General features: G+C 34.5%; 1 protein-coding gene across 16 annotated transcripts in view; it reads left to right on the plus strand.

Annotated features, from left to right (window-relative positions):
- LOC128881375 (inositol hexakisphosphate and diphosphoinositol-pentakisphosphate kinase 2) overlaps window positions 1–19,248 on the plus strand; it is a 29,252-nt gene that overhangs the window by 2,345 nt on the left and 7,659 nt on the right. For 4 of the 16 annotated variants that reach the window (XM_054132350.1, XM_054132349.1, XM_054132356.1 and 1 more), the window contains exons 4-25: window positions 2,876–3,076; window positions 3,138–3,278; window positions 3,374–3,464; window positions 3,538–3,692; window positions 3,772–4,064; window positions 4,186–4,380; window positions 4,459–4,545; window positions 4,625–4,813; window positions 5,068–5,162; window positions 5,478–5,615; window positions 6,042–6,071; window positions 6,846–7,080; window positions 7,173–7,381; window positions 7,440–7,666; window positions 7,749–7,885; window positions 8,000–8,114; window positions 8,187–8,426; window positions 8,503–8,622; window positions 9,058–9,215; window positions 9,276–9,424; window positions 9,772–9,819; window positions 12,794–14,281. In XM_054132350.1, the coding sequence (XP_053988325.1) occupies window positions 2,876–3,076; window positions 3,138–3,278; window positions 3,374–3,464; window positions 3,538–3,692; window positions 3,772–4,064; window positions 4,186–4,380; window positions 4,459–4,545; window positions 4,625–4,813; window positions 5,068–5,162; window positions 5,478–5,615; window positions 6,042–6,071; window positions 6,846–7,080; window positions 7,173–7,381; window positions 7,440–7,666; window positions 7,749–7,885; window positions 8,000–8,114; window positions 8,187–8,426; window positions 8,503–8,622; window positions 9,058–9,215; window positions 9,276–9,424; window positions 9,772–9,819; window positions 12,794–14,281 (4,741 nt within the window). Of the gene's footprint in view, window positions 1–666; window positions 726–2,875; window positions 3,077–3,137; window positions 3,279–3,373; window positions 3,465–3,537; window positions 3,693–3,771; window positions 4,065–4,185; window positions 4,381–4,458; window positions 4,546–4,624; window positions 4,814–5,067; window positions 5,163–5,477; window positions 5,616–6,041; window positions 6,072–6,845; window positions 7,081–7,172; window positions 7,382–7,439; window positions 7,667–7,748; window positions 7,886–7,999; window positions 8,115–8,186; window positions 8,427–8,502; window positions 8,623–9,057; window positions 9,216–9,275; window positions 9,425–9,771; window positions 9,820–12,793; window positions 14,282–19,248 lie in introns of all 16 variants that reach the window. The other 12 variants (XM_054132362.1, XM_054132363.1, XM_054132365.1 and 9 more) reach the window with 12 other exon arrangements.

Consider the following 19,248-nt stretch of genomic DNA (forward strand, 5'->3'; position numbering starts at 1 on the left):
TTTGTTGCCTGCTTCCTAATAATTTAGTGATTTATAGAATCAAAACCATTTTCTTAGTATACCAGTCTAAAAATAAATTGGCATGAAACCTGTATTAGTTGCATTTTGCACTGTTCTGCAAATTCTTGTATAATGCATAAATTCTAGGTTTTGTGCAATGTAATTTCTAGTTTCGTATAATACGAATTACATTTCTAATTATTTAAAATTCGTTAGCCTAAATATTCAAAAATAAATGAGTGTGTGATTTTATATTCAATGTGCTCTATATGTTTGCTATATTCATTGCAATTCATTGTGATCATTGTGAATTGAAATAGAACGTCATTGTCATCAATTTGAATATATTAAAAGTCTGCTAAAATTATATGTATGTTTATGCCTAAAACAAATAGAACAAAACAATTATTGGTTGAATTTCTCAAGAGTAAACTGAAATATATAATAATGGTAATGTTACTTTAAATGTATTATAATTCATTATCTACATGTAATACACTACACTGATTTTAGTTTGGTTCCAGTTTGTAAGTGTGCATAGAAAATACTTAAGTATTTAAATATTATTTGATATGCTTTAATTATTATTTGTAAATATATGTAGTTAATTATATTTTGAACTTGGATCTATGATGGAAAACACAAATTCTTCATCATCTACAACAGTTCCTGATGTTTATATCTTCGATTGTGATAACGAAGCAGAACCGTATTGGCAAATAATGGTAGTGTTTCTTTTTACTTATTTTTTAAAGCATTATATTTTGTACGTTACTAAATGTGAATATATAACACAACAATCTGAAAAAATGAACTTACACTGTTTTTATTGAACTAAGTGTGCATTACTCTTTTTTTTATTGTAGTCATTAATACTTTATTGTTATACATGTTTATATTAATTAATTTTCTTTGTTATTTTCTTATTTATATGTATACATCTATCACTACTGTACTCTTCTTGATAACTTCATATATACTACTAACTTTATAAACATTGTTGTTAAAAAAAGTTTTCTGTCGTATTAAAATATGTTTACTTTTTTAATTCAGGTAGTTTACAGAGAACTGTAGGAAGTGATACAATTTTACTTTATATAGACTGCGCAGAATGTGATTTTTCAAAGAGACAATTCCCTCTTTATCTTTAAGCAAAGAGTTCAGTATCTGTTTACTTACACTCATCCTCAGTTAAACACACGATTGCCAAGTAGTAATGTTACCTTTAGAAAAATCGTGAAGTAATTTAATCGACGAACATGAAAGTTAACAAAGTTTATACTAATAAAATAATCTTTTGTGTACGAATAAGGATTATTGTATACGAAAGTTATAAACTTTTTATTATTATCAAATTATTTGCTCTAATATAAACAATATTTTTTGTCATTTTGCAAAATTGACAAGTCTTTTGTGTTTAATTTTGTTTCATATTTTCAGGAAGTCCAGAATATTTAGAGACAATGAAAGTCCAAGGGTAGGATATGATAAGATAAAATAGATTTAATTACAACGTTAGCTACATCTCAGATGTATGTAAAAATTTTGGTGGCTAGAAGTTGTTCTATGCAATATATAATACTAAGAATTCTATATATTTCTAAATAAACTGTTTGATTTTAAAGCATATCAATGCTGTGGGTAGAGCAGTGACATGTATGATAATAATATTTAAATTGTTGATTGGTGTATATATTTTTGTAAGTGCAATATGCAACTAAGTTAAATTGTAGTGTAATTTTTAATATGATAAAGTGACTGAAACAACCAAATTTGACACAATTACTTCTTATTCATCTATGTGAAGTAATACAGTAGTGAATTTTTGTTGGTAAAGTGTTATTTAAATAAAATATAGTTATGGAATGGACATGGTTAAAAGACTGGTGGCGCCTTAAAAAATGGCGTAATAGCAATAAGGAAAAGAATTCCACACCTGCCTCTAACGTTGGAGATATCACAGGCTTGGATACGCAATGCTATTGTGATGAGTGCTTTGTACGTTGTAATATGTTTCAGCAAATTAACAGGCACAGGACTTTATCTGAAGATATTGCTTTTCTCATGATATATTTTTTTTCTTGATATATATATTTTTTATCTATCTATCTGTATATATGAAAAAATGTATATATATAACATTTTTTATCTATACTTTTTTTATCGTTATCTATATGCATCCATATTAAGTATATAAGATAAAAAATGTGATCTAAATTGTATATAACACGAATACAATTTTAATTAGAAAGTTATAGTATAACTTTTGTTTTAAGTTTTATATTTTTGTAACAATACTTGTCTATCTTTTTGCAACAAACCAACTATATGTCTGTATGTATTAAAAGAAAATTTAATTCTTTTACTTGAAGCTATTTTTATTTTAGATTATTTTAGATTTTACAACATATTTTAAATTAAATAAATTAATTTCATTTTTATATTTCTAATAGTGAATTTTTTCAATAGTATTACATTAATTTTTTTTTCTTTTCATACATTACATTCTTTTTATACATATGTAACTTTGATTTCTAATTAAATGTAAAATGAAGAATGTAATAAATGGTCAAAGTTATTATTTTAGGCAGTCCTGGTAGTTCATCCTGTTTGAAAGCATATCAAACGAACAATATTTAAGGCAATGTTGAACAAAGAATTTTTATAAATTGAGACCCATGTAATATACAGCAATGAGACTTGTGTTTTGCAAATTCATTGTGTATATAAGCTAGTATATAAATTAATGGCTTTATATAAAAAAGATAAAAATACAAAAATAATAAGAATAATATAATATATTATATTATATTATTATAATAATATATATACTATAAGAATAATTCATTTAAACTAAATAGAAAAATTCTTTTAGGCCGAACTGTCGGACGGGTGCAGCAATGATGATGAATGCATGGGTGGAAGTGATTTGGAAGGGGAAGGGAAGCAAGTTCTGGTTGGAGTCTGTGCGATGGCCAAGAAATCACAAAGTAAACCAATGAAGGAAATTTTAACAAGACTAGAAGAATTTGAATACATTAAAATAGTAGTATTTCCCGAAGAAGTTATTTTAAAGGTAGGTCTAGAAAAAGATAAGATTTATTAATTTGTTGTTTCATGAAAACATACGTTTATAGGAATCAGTAGAGGATTGGCCAATTGTTGATTGTTTAATAAGTTTCCACAGTAAGGGCTTTCCTCTTGATAAAGCTATAAGTTATGCTAATCTTAGAAATCCTTTTATTATCAATAATTTACCGATGCAATATGACATCCAGGTAAGCAAATACTAATTCCAAATAGTTCCAAATATTGTAAACTGCAAGAGCAAAAAACATTTTATTCATATCTATTTGAATTTTGTATTTCATAGGATCGTAGAAGGGTTTATGCCATTTTAAGCAGCGAGGGTATTGAAATTCCAAGATATGCCGTCCTGGACAGAGATTCTTCTGATCCAAAACGTATACAATATACATGCTATTTAACATATATTTAATTTTATGCTACATACATGTAAGAAAGAATTCATTGTAGATCATGAATTGGTGGAGTCGGAAGATCACGTGGAAGTTAATGGTGTTACATTCAATAAACCGTTTGTAGAAAAACCAGTATCTGCTGAGGATCATAATATTTACATTTATTATCCTACATCTGCAGGAGGTGGCAGTCAAAGACTATTTAGAAAGGTGCTATTTTATATAGGCATAATCATTAAAATGATAATTATAGAATGATAGTAAACTCATTTTTATCTTTGTTATATAGATCGGAAGTCGTAGTAGCGTATATTCGCCAGAATCTCGAGTTCGTAAAACAGGGTCTTATATTTATGAAGATTTTATGCCTACCGATGGCACAGATGTTAAAGTTTATACCGTGGGTCCTGATTACGCTCATGCTGAAGCAAGAAAAAGTCCTGCTTTAGACGGGAAAGTCGAAAGAGATTCGGAAGGAAAAGAAATTCGTTATCCCGTTATATTAAGTAACGCCGAGAAACTGATTAGTAGAAAAGTGTGTTTGGCTTTTAAACAAACTGTTTGTGGTTTCGACCTGCTCAGGTACATAGAAATTCAACTGTAACGAAATTAAGGGAAAAAAAATGTTGGAAATATCAATAATTGGTAATTAGTAGCATAAAATTATGTAAATAGCATATACATAGTTATTAATATTTTACAGAGCAAATGGTCAGTCATTCGTGTGTGATGTAAATGGATTTAGTTTTGTAAAAAACTCAAATAAATATTACGATGACTGTGCTAAGATTTTAGGAAATATGATTCTGAGGGAGTTAGCACCTACTTTACATATTCCTTGGAGTGTTCCCTTCCAGTTAGACGATCCACCTATCGTACCTACTACATTTGGAAAAATGTATGTTAATTTTATTTCATATTCCATGTCATTATTCCAAGTGCTATGATTTTAACAATATTTTTGTGTGTATTTTAGGATGGAATTACGTTGCGTTGTTGCTGTTATAAGACACGGCGACAGGACTCCGAAACAAAAAATGAAAGTGGAAGTTCGTCATCCAAAGTAATTATGTTTTCAATAGTTTTTCTGGATAATATATTTTAAAAAAATATCGCTATTCACTATTTCTCATTCGAAACAGATTTTTTGAAATATTTGCAAAATACGACGGTTACAAACACGGTCACATTAAATTGAAACGACCTAAGCAGTTACAAGAGATATTAGACACCGCGCGTAGTTTGTTAGCTGAAATTCAACATCGGGCTGCAGGGCCAGAATTAGAAGAAAAACAAGGGAAACTTGAACAATTAAAGAGTGTTTTAGAAATGTAAGTACGCTAAACCGCTAAACCTGTATGATAATATTTTTCCAAATATGTATTATTAAAATTATTAGAAACAGGGGAATGTTAAACTGATATAGGTGCTTCTTTAAATTCAGTACCGTCCACTATAAGTATCCCGTTTAATGCTGTTTCACTCAACATTCTAAGTCTTAATAAGCAGGCATATTGTGTTATGTTTCCGAGGAACTTTTTATTTTAATCTGAAAATACTGCAAGCAGTTAACATTATATCGTAGGTACGGCCACTTCTCAGGAATAAACCGCAAAGTACAAATGAAATATCAACCAAGGGGGCGACCAAGAGGAAGTTCGTCGGATGACGGTACAAAGAGTAACATTCTCTTATTTTTAGTCACATTATAAATTCTGCAACAAAATTGAAGTATCACCTTCGAATCACTTGAATTTTGTGAAAAGTAGCCGCATAACAATATAGAATAATAGAAATAAAGTTTTTAAGCTTTCGAGGTCTCAGTTTAAACATTTTTTTATTACATTGTTGCATGATTACTTTTTCACAAAATTGCGGAACTTAGATATTCGTTATTCTTGAGGCAATTTTAAAGCGTCCCTTTAATATTGTTGCAGAGTGTATGAAGGGAATAATGAACAAATTTGAAAGTTTTTGTCTTTTTTCTTGTGTTAGATCGACTTGGCGAGCCATCACTTGTCTTGATCTTGAAATGGGGTGGAGAATTAACACCGGCCGGCCGTATTCAAGCAGAAGAATTAGGAAGAATATTTCGCTGCATGTACCCCGGTGGTCAAGGTAGACACCTTAGTGGTTCGTATCTTATGTTCATACGCTTGTCATACTCACTTTTAAGTTAATGTCATATGTCGCGAAAAATTGTTTATTTAATAAGTTTCATCTGTTGGCTGAACTTCGGCTGGAACTATCTTACGCCTGAAATTCTCAACCGACCGTATGCATACTACGTTGTTGCTAAAATGTCGCACAGTGTATATGTATGTATATATAAACGTATATAAAATATTTCATGAGATAGAGCTGTGTAACCATTAGACATTTCATTTGATTAACTTAAAGTATTTACTCGATGCCAATGATGTTACGCAAGTAATGGTATATTTTTAATATCACATTTCACATCAAATTGCGAATCCCATTGTTTTAGTTCAAGGATAGTAAACATCTTACTTTTTATAAAAACGTTTAATTCATAGATAATTTCAAATATTATTTCAGAGGAAGACTCAGAGATGTTACCAAACCACGGTAACTGTTTATTCTGAATCAACGCTTGTTTGTAGTTGTGCGTAGATTGTGTCAAAATGCATAGAAATAGTAGTGGTATATGTGTATATAAATAAAGATGTTAAGACGGTATTTGAATGGTATTAAGAATAAAGCACTTCAAAGAAATGCTGTTTCTATGCTGGTTCTATGTGTATTCCACATTGCAATGAATTGCTTCACAATTCAGTGGTAGCCGCTTTTATACATTTTGTAGTATTAAATGTCTATCTACTCTATTTTTTAATAGCTCTATTAGTTCTGTTTCACTGTTCATACAGTATCACGTATAAATGACACGTATACAATGTAAACCTATCCGTATATACTATTACATATTCTCGTAAATAGATTTTGGTATCTTCACCGTTTTATCAAACCAAAAATGAACACATTGATTAATTGCAAAATTTGTATAGCATTAACGAAACATAATACATCGATGGATAGTGATTAATGGTTAATCGTAAAATGTGAACATTAATATTTCGTCACCATAAGCTACATGTATGTACATTAACACTTTAACGGCCGCTCACGCAACATGTGTGTGATGTTACCGTTACTGCATAGATGTGCGACCTTTAAAGTGTTAATATATAATTAATGATTTTTATAACTATCCGTTATGATCTTCTTACCAGAACACAGATCATTCCCAGAATCATAATCATACTTTACGTTTGTTTAAACTTAAAGGACATGTTTTATTTTTATTTTTATTCTTTATAATGGTTTTTTTGTATGTATACTTAGGTGATTATGCTGGTGCTCAAGGTTTGGGTTTACTTCGACTTCATTCAACTTTTCGTCACGACTTGAAAATTTATGCAAGCGACGAAGGAAGAGTTCAAATGACTGCAGCTGCCTTTGCGAAAGGTTTGCTCGCGTTAGAGGGAGAATTAACGCCCATACTAGTACAGATGGTTAAAAGCGCTAATACTAATGGTCTCTTGGACAACGATTGTGACAGTAGTAAATATCAAAATATGTACGTAAGGAAATTTTGTATGAATAGTTCGAGTCGAAAAATCGATATAATTTTTAAATTTTCTAGTAAATCGTAATAACGTATTTTGATAGGGTAAAAACGCGACTCCACGAATTATTACAACAGGACAGAGAATTTACGCGCGAGGATCGGGAACAAATAAATCCTGGAAATGCATTGAGTATTAACGCGGCTATGGATTTTGTTAAAAATCCTGTTCGATGTTGCCAACACGTCCATATTTTAATCCAAAAATTAATGGATATCGTGCGCATTAAAAAAGATGATCCAAAAACTAAAGGTATTTATTTGCGTGTCATTGTACGTCGAAGTTATTGTTATTTGTATAATATGTTTAGATGCGATTCTTTATCACGGTGAAACGTGGGAATTAATGGGTCGTCGATGGGGAAAGATCGAAAAGGACTTCTGTACCAAACATAAGAGATTTGATATATCAAAAATTCCGGATATTTACGATTGTATAAAATACGATTTGCAACATAATAACCATACACTGCAATTTGAGCATGCGGAAGAATTATATATTTATTCCAAATACTTGGCAGATATTGTTATACCACAGGTCAGAATTTTAATAATGGTAGTTTTAGTATATACTATATATACAATCAACCTACATATTTCAACTTATCTATTCGTACTAGGAATATGGATTAACAGTGCAAGAAAAACTTACAATAGGACAAGGTATCTGTACTCCTCTTTTGAAAAAAATAAGAGCCGATTTGCAAAGAAATATAGAAGAATCTGGAGAAGAAACTGTTAATAGGCTTAATCCAAGGTAGAAGTAAATTCGTATTGTAATATATATATACATATATATTTGAACAAGGTAAAATAGGACCTAAGGTATGCTACAATACGCCTTGTATATTGGAACGATTAAATATTTTAGGTATTCTCATGGTGTTTCGAGCCCTGGTCGACATGTTCGCACAAGACTTTATTTTACAAGTGAAAGTCACGTGCATTCATTGTTAACAGTTTTACGTTACGGTGGTTTACTCGACGTAAGTAACATTTATCATTTTTTACAGTTTTCTTTTGCTATAGACAATGTAGAAACATTTTTACTACAACAGGTAATAAAAGATGAACAGTGGCGTCGTGCTATGGAGTATGTTAGTATGGTTTCCGAATTAAACTATATGTCGCAAATTGTAGTTATGTTATACGAAGATCCAACCAAAGATCCGAGCAGCGAAGAACGTTTTCACGTTGAATTGCATTTTAGTCCCGGTGTTAATTGTTGCGTACAAAAAAATTTACCACCAGGCCCGGGCTTTAGACCTCACTCGCGCAACGAAAGTAGTCATAATATAGTAAGTAAATTACGTAATTGGCATTTTTCCGCAGTGACTATAAATGTATTAAAAACTACATTCGTTATATTTTCAGGGTGAAAGTGGCGGTGGATCTGCCCAAGACACTATTTCTCAATGCAGTGCACGAATAGAAGAAGAAGACGTAGAATTGGGAATTTTGGAAGATGATTTCATGAATGCACCAACACAATCTGTGTGTATAAGTTTCTTTGCAAATACTTCATAATATTTACTGCGATTTAAAATTCACGGTTCTACGTGGCATTAACAACCACCCTTAAAACGGAACATTAACTTTGATCTACAATAAAGTATTCATTATTCTCTGGCATCTACATTAGGGATGTCAGTAGTATGTTGGAGCCCATTAGGCCCCCTATAGCTCGGGTACCTCGGGATTGCTCAACCCGTACCGTAGCTACGATTAAACGCAGTTACAGCTTCTGAGGGCTGATTTATAAAGTGGAAACGAATTGTATAAGTTACACGAAAGTATAAGAGTCGAGAAACACAACGCGCAACGTTTAACTGCCTACTACTAACTACAACCGTGAATTTTAATTAAAACCCAAACATATAGCAGTATTTAAATCGTAATGAGATTTGTTTGCGTTATACGAATTTGAAGGATACACCTCCTCCACTAGTGGAAACAGATGTTGGAGATTCAACGATGGATAGTCCAACAACTAGCAGAGCTGTTGATATGATGGACCTAGATCCTAATATGATGGATGAACCTTTCGACAGTGGTTTCTTGCAAAGTTCAGCACCAATTCCGATAAGGTATATAAAAGTTTATTCGAAACATAAATATTTTCTTTACTAGTTTAACAATTCGATCAGTGCTAGGACTGTAGCGGGCCACGAGGCAGCTAGACTTGGTAGTCAATTAGCTGCTAGTCAACGTCAACGACGCGATGCGGAGAGAGGTGGAATTGTCGAGCCACGAGCACGTAGTTACGATCATCAAAGACAAGACAAGTCTGAGAAAGGTAAGTGTTTTTCACTGCTAATCGGTAGTATACATTTTATACTAGCAATAACGAATCAAAGCTAATATCTTTGGTTATGCATGATAGTGACACCTATATACAAATACTTAACCTTTCGCTTAGAACAACGGATATATATATCTCGTTGTTAAGAAAAAGTTAAAAACAAGTACTTTTGTAAATAGTCATTGTACAAATCGTGGTCAAGTACTGGCAGAATAAAATTGCGTTACGAGAATTTTCATTGATTTCGTTTCCAATGTTTCACTTTTTGGAAATGTATGGTCAACTGAAATTCGCAATCAAATTTTATCACAAAGCGTCGTGTTTTTCATGTCTTTTTATAGCTGCGGACAAGCTGCAGTATCAGAGCTTGGACGCGGTCAACAAAGAAGGTATGTCATTCTGACTTCCTGTTATAATTTCAGCAGGAAAACGTTGAAAAGAGTGCATTTACGTTTCGTAGTATCCCATAGTCATTTTCAACTGTTTTGAATGACCAGGCACATTTCCCTTTTTTAACGCTATCACGTCGGACCTTGATGTTCTTCTGTCATATGGACAAATGCGTTTAGGTCAATAGGAGTGTAGTCTAAACCTTTGCTGGTCTTTTCCCCAAGGAAATGGAAATCCTGGCTAGTCATGGCTTCGATATTAGATTCGAATCTAGACGATGTTGAAAGTCTTGGTCGATTGTTGCAAGAATTGAAGTTTCTGTTTGTCGACAGTTTAAGATGGACCAAAACTTTCAGGAACAATCGAGAATTGAAAACCTATCGAAACGTTCAAGGTCGTCTGGATGCGATTAATATTGGAAATGGTTAGAATTTCCACAGTCTAGGAAGGTGGAGTAAATGCGAGTTAGAAGGTGGAGACATCGACAATGCCATAATGGGAGTTAGACCACAATTGTTTGGACCGGTCATGATAGTTGAAAACGACTATTTACTATTGATTTTTACAGGATTTCAATAATATCTCAAGTTTGGATAGTTCATATCTTTTCAGTTTAATAGGAAATATATATATTTTAATTTATTTGTCGTTTTCGTTTATGGTATTTACATTGACAACATTGAACTTCGCTTCTGCGTTAGTCACATATAGTTGCGCCGTAGACTGCTGTGATTTGCACCTTATTTCTCTATGAATGTAGCATCCCCACATATTTATCGATATTACAGTATTCCTTTTGACGAAACATTTCAATTATTTTAGCGTATCTCATAGACACTTTAGCATTAAGTATACATACGTGATCTCTTGGCTATATGGTAGTTTTTTAGTGTCACGCCAAATTCCTTAATATTGCATTATTTTTATGTATTATGAATACCATATCCTTTTGTATTATATTGATTTTTACGTGTAATGTAGTGTGTGAGTGACATTTACTTTACTTTTTCAAGTATTATAGTACCGACAGATTGTTCAGTTACTACGTGATTGACGAGCCACAGCTTAAGTAACAGAACTAATTAAACAGACAAGATCAAAATAGACTGATATAGGAATATCCAGTTGAAATAACTCTTTGCTCAGCGATAGTTGTGCGCGTGGAAGCCAACTAATTTATGTCGGCGACTGTTTGAGTTACATATCAATACCAGATGTAATGTGACTCATTCAGTTGTCTTCCTGACTCCTTCATTCCTAAGCTCACTGTTCCATCGAGACTCGCAATTAACAGTGCTTAGTTATATTTTATGTTCATATCTGCTTTTTCTTCATATGTACTTATTAACGTGTGGATGTCATTGTATACTGTATTTCATTTTATGTTACTTGCAGAGTTTTCATGTTTACAATTCACATTTCTTTTTAATTTTTTTTTTTTTAATTATTTATTAAATTTCGCGTAATATTCCGATATTTCTTCAAGCATATCACTTTTATATTCAATCTCAAGTAGCCTCTATTACGTAAAAATTTTACATATTTATCGTTTACTGTAATGTCATCGTTTCATTACTCTCTCGATGTTAAAAATTCTAAGCACAAATTAAATTTAATCTCTAAATGTTTACTCGATTAAATCTTATCCCGGTGGCAATCAAAAATTTCACAAATCGATTAGGTGAGATAATGATATACGATGAAAGGAATTAAAATACATATTTTCAAGAATGTCAAATAATCTTTGGTTGCCATCATTGTAAAATCTCACAACCATACTAATCATCGATAGTGTTTTTGTATTCAAATTGATGTCTGGTTGGCTACTAGTTGCATGGCTATCGTGTGCCATGGGTGTGTAACATTAATCAAACTTGTGCCTTCTAATTCTAAATAAGAGTAGGTTGAAGTATACGTCGTTTTCTCTAGATTTCAATTAAGTTATTCCCCTCATTGGTAACGAATCTTTTTTCATAAAATGTCATCTGTAACAATTTAGCATTACAAAAATCTCTAACTTGAAGCATTGTTACAGGTCGTTCGAACTAACTACGTTCAAAAAAACTATAGACACCGACAAAAGTCAGTGGTATTTGGTATTTTATATCAAACAATTTCTCAAAGTTTCGAAGACGTTTTAACGCTTTTCGATGTTTAAAATATATGTATACAGGATGCGGTTGAATAACATGTACAAAGTAGCATAGGATGAAAAAAAAACTCATAATTTATTTTCATAAATTATCTGACATATCGAGTAGTAATTATATTTCAAATTCAAACTAAAAATTTCACGAGTTATTTCCGCAAAAATAATCCTTTAGAATTTCAGATACGTTAAATTAATCTTCTATATAATTTTACACCAGTTTTAATTACAAATTTTATGTCAAGCTATATAATTCGAAAACTATTGGCCATACAAGCTTGACTCGCAAGACTTTTCCATATATAAATTTGTGTCCTAAAAAACTGTGTACATCATTCTTTTTACTAACAAATTTTCTAGTTAACGAAAAATATTCTCGACAGGAAACAAAAATTTGTCCCGCATATTTCAAAAAGAAAATCGTATTTTCCACACACCCTATTGTACATGTTACTCGATCCCACCCTGTATAATAAGACGTTAAAATTACGCTTTGTTCCCGATTAAGATATGTATTTAACTTGCAAAAAAAATATTCTTGAACTTTGCCTATAAAAGCTGCGCGTATTTCCACGACAAGTTTTCTCAAGCAAAATGTATTTCCAAGATCGTCAAAGATGGCTGTTGTTTAAAGACTGGACATAACCAAAGGTTCTTGCCAATGATTACTTTTATTTCGTTGGTAATGGGTTTATTTAATAGTCTATTTCTCTTTTTTTCTTTTCTTTCCCTCCTTTTTACGTCCCGTCCCGCTATACTAAATTCTCATATGTTCATTCTAACTGCATCGTCTCATTTCGCAAAACACGCATGGGTCCACACAGGAAAGCATGCAACAACAGAGTGCCGGGTACAAACATCTAGCCAGGCTTTGCTGCACGTGCCTATTACGGGGAAGTCGTTGGCTTTGTCGCACTCCTTCAGTTCACCGGAGTTACCCGTCCCTACGATCGCAACCTTCGCTTCGACACCTTTGGTGACTTTACATAACACTCCCCTAATTTCACCGAACAGCAGGACTTCGGATATCACGAATATCGTGCTCCCAGTCCCCACAGTTCGTTGTTCGACATGTCTCGATACCGATACAGGAGACGGTCATCCCCAGCCACGTTCTCAAAGTAAGAAATACGGACGTTCCCATTCAGAAACGATTCTTCCCTGCGTCGAGTTTAACGGTGAGTCGAGCGATCCGACGAGATCGCCACGGACCAGTTCGTGGCAAAAGTCGTCGTCCCTTTCGTTATCCCGCCACGAAAGAACCCGAGAGACGGCAAAAGGACGCGTCGATATCGAGAAACGATCACGTTCGTTGTCCCCCTATCTACCCAGATGTCTTTGTTATAATTGTAACGTGTCGGAGCTGATCCTGCGGAGCAGAGAGCTACCACCCGTGGAACGTTCAAATTTCGACACGTATTTCGCTCGCTCGCTGTCGCACAAGTTCTTTAACTGTTCCTGTTACCTGAGTCTGCGCCACGATGAATCTAATCGTTCCTCTTGCAGCGTTTCCTCCAACGACAGTTACGGAAATGTCCACGAGTTTCGTCGATTGGCGAGCTTCGATCTAGATCTTGGCTCGCTACCTCGCAGAGGGCAACGTTCTGCGTTTCTCGAGAAACGAGATCCTAGTGTTTGTAATTCGGAGTCCGGTGAACCTTTCGCGTGTAAGCGCCTCGTGACCAAGGAGAGACAGAAGTGGAGGCCCGACAGAAAAGTGATCAGACGGACGTTCAGTGGTGGATCGGTCGTTGAAAGTAATCGTACGCTAATAAGAACGTTATCCTGCCCCAATTTGCCCGGATCTGACGATGTTCTTCCTCTTGTCGGTCCGCTTTGTTCGATTCAGTGTTCCTCGTCCAGCTGTTCTCGAACACGAAGACGCCGTTCTTTCACCAGCTTCAGTCTCCATCGGCACGGTAGCCTAGTAGACGTACCAGATCATAGTAGTACGCTTTCTCATACGTCCTCTGTGCATAATAATGATGTCCACGACTGTCACGATACTCCTCGAAAATCTAACCATCGTTCCAAGTGTCCACGTGCACCGTTCTCCCGTCTCCAGCCTCAACGATCCTTCTCGTCTCCAGACACACGACCTTCAATCATTCAACCTGACCCTACCTGCACAGCAAGGCGCCACCGTCACAGTATCTCCGGACAGATGAGTTATTTCAAGCTGTTGGGTTACAACGTCAACAAGAAGCTGACAGGATCGGCGAACAGTCTCTTCAGCACCGCGGTTATCAGTGGTTCTTCGAGTGCACCGAATCTGAAGGACATGGTACCCGCTCACGCCTCTGCTGTTGCTGGTGAGATGCCTCTTACGTCGATTTTAAACCTCTTCGTGCTCGCGATCGTAGTTATAATACAGTAATGTCTCGTTAGACGCACAAATTTGTCCAGGATAAGTGCACAGAAACCAGCCCCTTTATACGCTGTCCTTGTCAAACATCAAACAATATACGAACTCTACGATAACTGCACAAGGTCAGTCCCGAGCTTGTGCGTCTAACGAGACATCGCTGTATTAAGTTCGCTTTTTCTTTTCGTGGAATCATCGTTCAAGGTGGTTCTTCCGCACATATATTTAATGGAGGATTTTAACGAAACTTCGCTTGATCGTTCTTTGAATACATAGGAATCATGTAAGTCTATCTCGATTTAAATTATCCGCCCCAGTTTTATGAAAAAATTAATATCAAGATTTTGTAATTTTAACACATACCCTTATGGGACATACAGATTTTCAATTTCAATGAAAATCCAATCTAGGAACTTGCTGAAAATTTAATATGTTCTACAAAACCGAAATTATGAACCATTTAAAAAAATATAACAATCATCGACCACGCCATTACTGAGATTATAATTCATTGAAATGCAAAACTGAACGTAGAGAAATTGTACAGTAATAGTCATTCCTATCGCCACAATCATTTCACGAGTATTACGAATGTACAGTGGCGAGCATATAAATAGGGAAAACGTTTATGTTAACATACAGTATGTCCCACGAAATCCTGGACAGCCGATTATTTCGTAACCTATTAAAGATACGAAAAAAGTTTCTCATATGAAATTGAATAGCAAGAGGGGGCCGATTTATTGGCCGTAACAATTTTTTTTTATCATTACTGTTTACAGAGATATGAAAGTTACGTTTGATTTTTCAAATGGGATTATATACTTTTTGTTTGATGAATAGGTAGTACGTTTCAAGACGAATTCAGCAAGCTTAATGTAAACACCCTTTTACAAATAGTTTTTAAGACATTACGCGTAAAAGTTTACTGATTTTCGGTACAAGAAAATCTGCGAGACCAGGAAGCACGGTACGGGGTCTCGACTCTCGACCGCACTTAAAATGCTACTGGTTAGACGGTGCCTCTTGAAACCGATACGAAGAGACTGCGGTAGGAACGGCAGGCCTAAATTCTACATAATAGTTTTTTTCACAACCGTTACCTTTACGTCATGCAGAAAAATGTCGCCCATGTTTTAGTAATGAAATAAAGCTAACGGATAAAGCTAAAGGATTTTTAGGAGAAAAAAATATGAAAATATAAATTAATTTGAGATAAAAATAATATTTTATTTTGGAATCCCTTCCACGTGCCCTCCATCATTTAGTATACAATTTTTTATTCGCTTTAGAAATTGTTTTTCTACTTTTACAAGAGTATCTGTTGGAACGTTGCAACACGCGTTAACAATGCGTTCTTTTAACTGTTCAACAGTTTCTACTGAAGTTTGAAATACTTTTTGCTTAATATGAGCCCATAAAAAAAAATCGCAGGCCGAGTATCCCTATTCGTTCTATTGGCTGAATTGATAATTGCCTTGTGTAAGAAAAATAAACTTCAAGTCGTTTGCTGTTGGAGGGTATGGAGGTTCATTACTAGAACATAGGCGACATTTTTCTGCATGACGTAAAGGTAACGGTTGTGAAAAAAACTATTATGTAGAATTTAGGCCTGCCGTTCCTACCGCAGTCTCTTCGTATCGGTTTCAAGAGGCACCGTCTAACCCGTAGCATTTTAAGTGCGGTCGAGAGTCGAGACCCCCTACTGTGCTTCATGGTCTCGCAGATTTTTTTGTACCGAAAATCAGTAAACTTTTACGCGTAATATCTTAAAAACTATTTGTAAAAGGGTGTTTACATTAAGCTTGCTGAATTCGTCTTGAAACGTACCATCTATTCATCAAACAAAAAGTATATAATCCCATTTGAAAAATCAAACGTAACTTTCATATCTCTGTAAACAGTAATGATAAAAAAAAATTGTTACGGCCAATAAATCGACCCCCTCTTGCCGTTCAATTTCATATCAGAAACTTTTTTCGTATCTTTATTAGGTTACGAAATAATCGGCTGTCCAGGATTTCGTGGGACATACTATATAAGACGTTGTTCTGCAGTCCCGATTCGTATTTCTCCTTTAGTCTTTCCATACCTCAGAAGTACATTTCCTAAGCATTACAATGCTGTATAGTTTTAATTACTAACGTCGTTTAATTAATATAAAAAAAATAGTAGACTTGAAATAAGGACATTTTTGGAGATCATCTAAATAGGGAAAACTGAGTTTCTTATTTTCAACGCATATTTTGGTAAGTTCATGTGATTATAAAGTACAAGTAGTAATACCATATGTAAAGTGCAGTTAGGTATATCAGTTTTCGTACGTAGAAATGGGTCGTGACAAACATATTACAACTGTGCAACGTCTAGAAATTCTCCGCCTTTGGAATGAAAAATTAACGCTTCGTAAAATATCTGAGCATCTTAAAATCTCAATTAACGCTGTCCATCAAACACTTAAACATATTAAAGTAAATGGCACTGTTGATAATAAAATACGCAATGAAAGACCACGAAAAATAACACCACGATTGGATCGAAGGATACACCGTCTTTCAGAAGCGGACCGATTTAAGACTGCGGTTGATATTCATCGTGAAATTTCCAAACAAATGGTAACCGAAATTAGTGTTCATACCGTTCGGGGCCGTTTGAATGAATTTGGAATAAGAGGACACATCGCTCGTAAAAAACCATTTACTAGTCAAAAGAACCGTAAGGCAAGACTAGCCTTTGCTAAAGAGCATCTTCTCTGGACAAGAGAGAAATGGGCGAAAGTAATTTTTACTGACGAGTCTAAGTTTAATCGCTTCGGATCAGATGGAATAACTTATGTACGACGTCGAATAGGTGAAGAATTTCATCCAAAGTGTTTAAAATCAACCGTTAAAGGAAGAGGTGGCTCTGTGATAGTCTGGGGTGGCATGACCACAAACGATCCTGGTCCAATTTGCCGTATTAATAGCATCATGGACCAGCATCTTTATTTCGACATTTTAAACGAACATTTAATGGCATTTAGTTGAGAAAATTTGCCAGACGACTGGATATTTCAGGCTAATAACGATTCGAAACACACGGCACGAAAGGCAAAACGGTTCTTGGAGGAACATAAAGTTAGAGTTATGTGTTGGCCTGCTCAGTTCCCGGATTTAAATCCGATAGAACACCTTTGGAACGACGCGACGTGGATATAGAAATTAAAACAAAAAAGCTTTCACATTTAAATGATTTATAGAATTTATACGATGTGATAGAAGAAACTTGGAAAAGTATTTCAATCGATCGCTGTATTCGTCTTATTGACTCTATGCCACGTCGCTGTGCTGAGGTAATAAGAAAAAACGGGGGTCCAACGAAATATTAATTTGTTATTGTGAATATGTTGTTTATATTATAAAATAAAATACTTTTGATAAATAATTCTGTAGTTCCCTATTTAGATGCTCTCCAAAAATGTCCTTATTTCAAGTCTACTATTTTTTTTATATTAATTAAACGGCGTTAGTAATTAAAACTATACAGCATTGTAAAGCTTAGGAAATGTACTTCTGAAGTATGGAAAGACTGAAGGAGAAATACCAATCGGAACTGCAGAACAACGTCTTATATGTTAACAAAAACAGTCTCAAGAGGCTGTTTTGTGTAATAAGGGTGCACCTTTTCACCGAATGTCGATTGCAGAAATCGCCGTAATTAACCGAGTAACTAATATAAAACTAGGCGATTATTATCGCTCGCTTGTTTAGTTTTTTTTTTTTTAGCATAAAACTTTTTATTATCGATTATTGTTTTAATATAATATAATATAATATAAATATAATAATATCAAATAATATATAATGGAGAGATATTTTTTTTTTGTAAGATAATATATACAACATAGTAATATAAAATAATAAAGTAAAAAGTAGTACATGGATAAAAAAAAAATATAGTAAAATATTAAATATAGTAAAAATATAATAATATAAAATAATAACGAGATTATTCGGGGCCGGGGGGAAGGGGTTGGGTCCTGTGCGATGGTACTTCTATGACGGGCCGCACCGCCAGCTCGACCCATGGTGTCGCAGCGATGGCTGCTATGCATTCCAGGCACTCCTCCGGGTTGCCTCGGTTGAGTGCCCGTCTCCGGCACTCCAGACAGCGGGCTGCTGCGTGGGCCAGACGGCCTTCTCGCACCAGCCGATGTACGTGTGCTGGTGCGTATTTTCGTGCCTCCTCTTCCGAGAAGGTCCAATGGCATCCATCACAGACGATGGTGCCATTGGACCCCACTCACGACTGTCCCTGGATGCACTCCCTCCGCCTGAGGTTGTCCAGGGTAGGCGGCGGGAGCAGCCTCTCTGCTGGGGTGGTAGAGTCGCGGCATACGTGTGTCATCGAACACGGACATAGCAGCTATTTAAGATGAAAGAAGGGAACAGAAACTTAATTAGTTATGGGTTATTACTAGGGGGGCGTTGTTCTTTAATTATGTAGTTTCGTTAAGATACATACCGTTTCCTGGTTTTCTATAGTAACCCATTTTGCTTTATAGTGGTCCTTGTAGTTCACACGAAAAAAAACTTTGATAATGGTATGGTGTAATTGTGCGATGGTTTATATAGGGTATATTAGGTATGAATGGAGATGGTAACGGTGAGTTCTGATTGGATTTTGACATTACGTCTTTACCTGTGCTGTTTACTAGAGGTGGACATTTCTTATTTTTCCCGTGAGATCTGCTGTGAGTGCAGGCGGACTTCTTGGAATTGGTGGTATGCAAAACGGTGGCAAGATCGTCGTTTGTATATAGGGTGATGCTAAATTTTCTGTTTTCCTATGTTTTAGTGTTCCCATCTCTATTTGTTCAGTTGGTTTCTTTGCTGTTATGTTGGGTTTTGAACAATGATTCTTATAAAATTTTGC

Source organism: Hylaeus volcanicus, chromosome 8 (assembly GCF_026283585.1).
Source record: "Hylaeus volcanicus isolate JK05 chromosome 8, UHH_iyHylVolc1.0_haploid, whole genome shotgun sequence".
Classification (NCBI taxonomy): domain Eukaryota; kingdom Metazoa; phylum Arthropoda; class Insecta; order Hymenoptera; family Colletidae; genus Hylaeus; species Hylaeus volcanicus.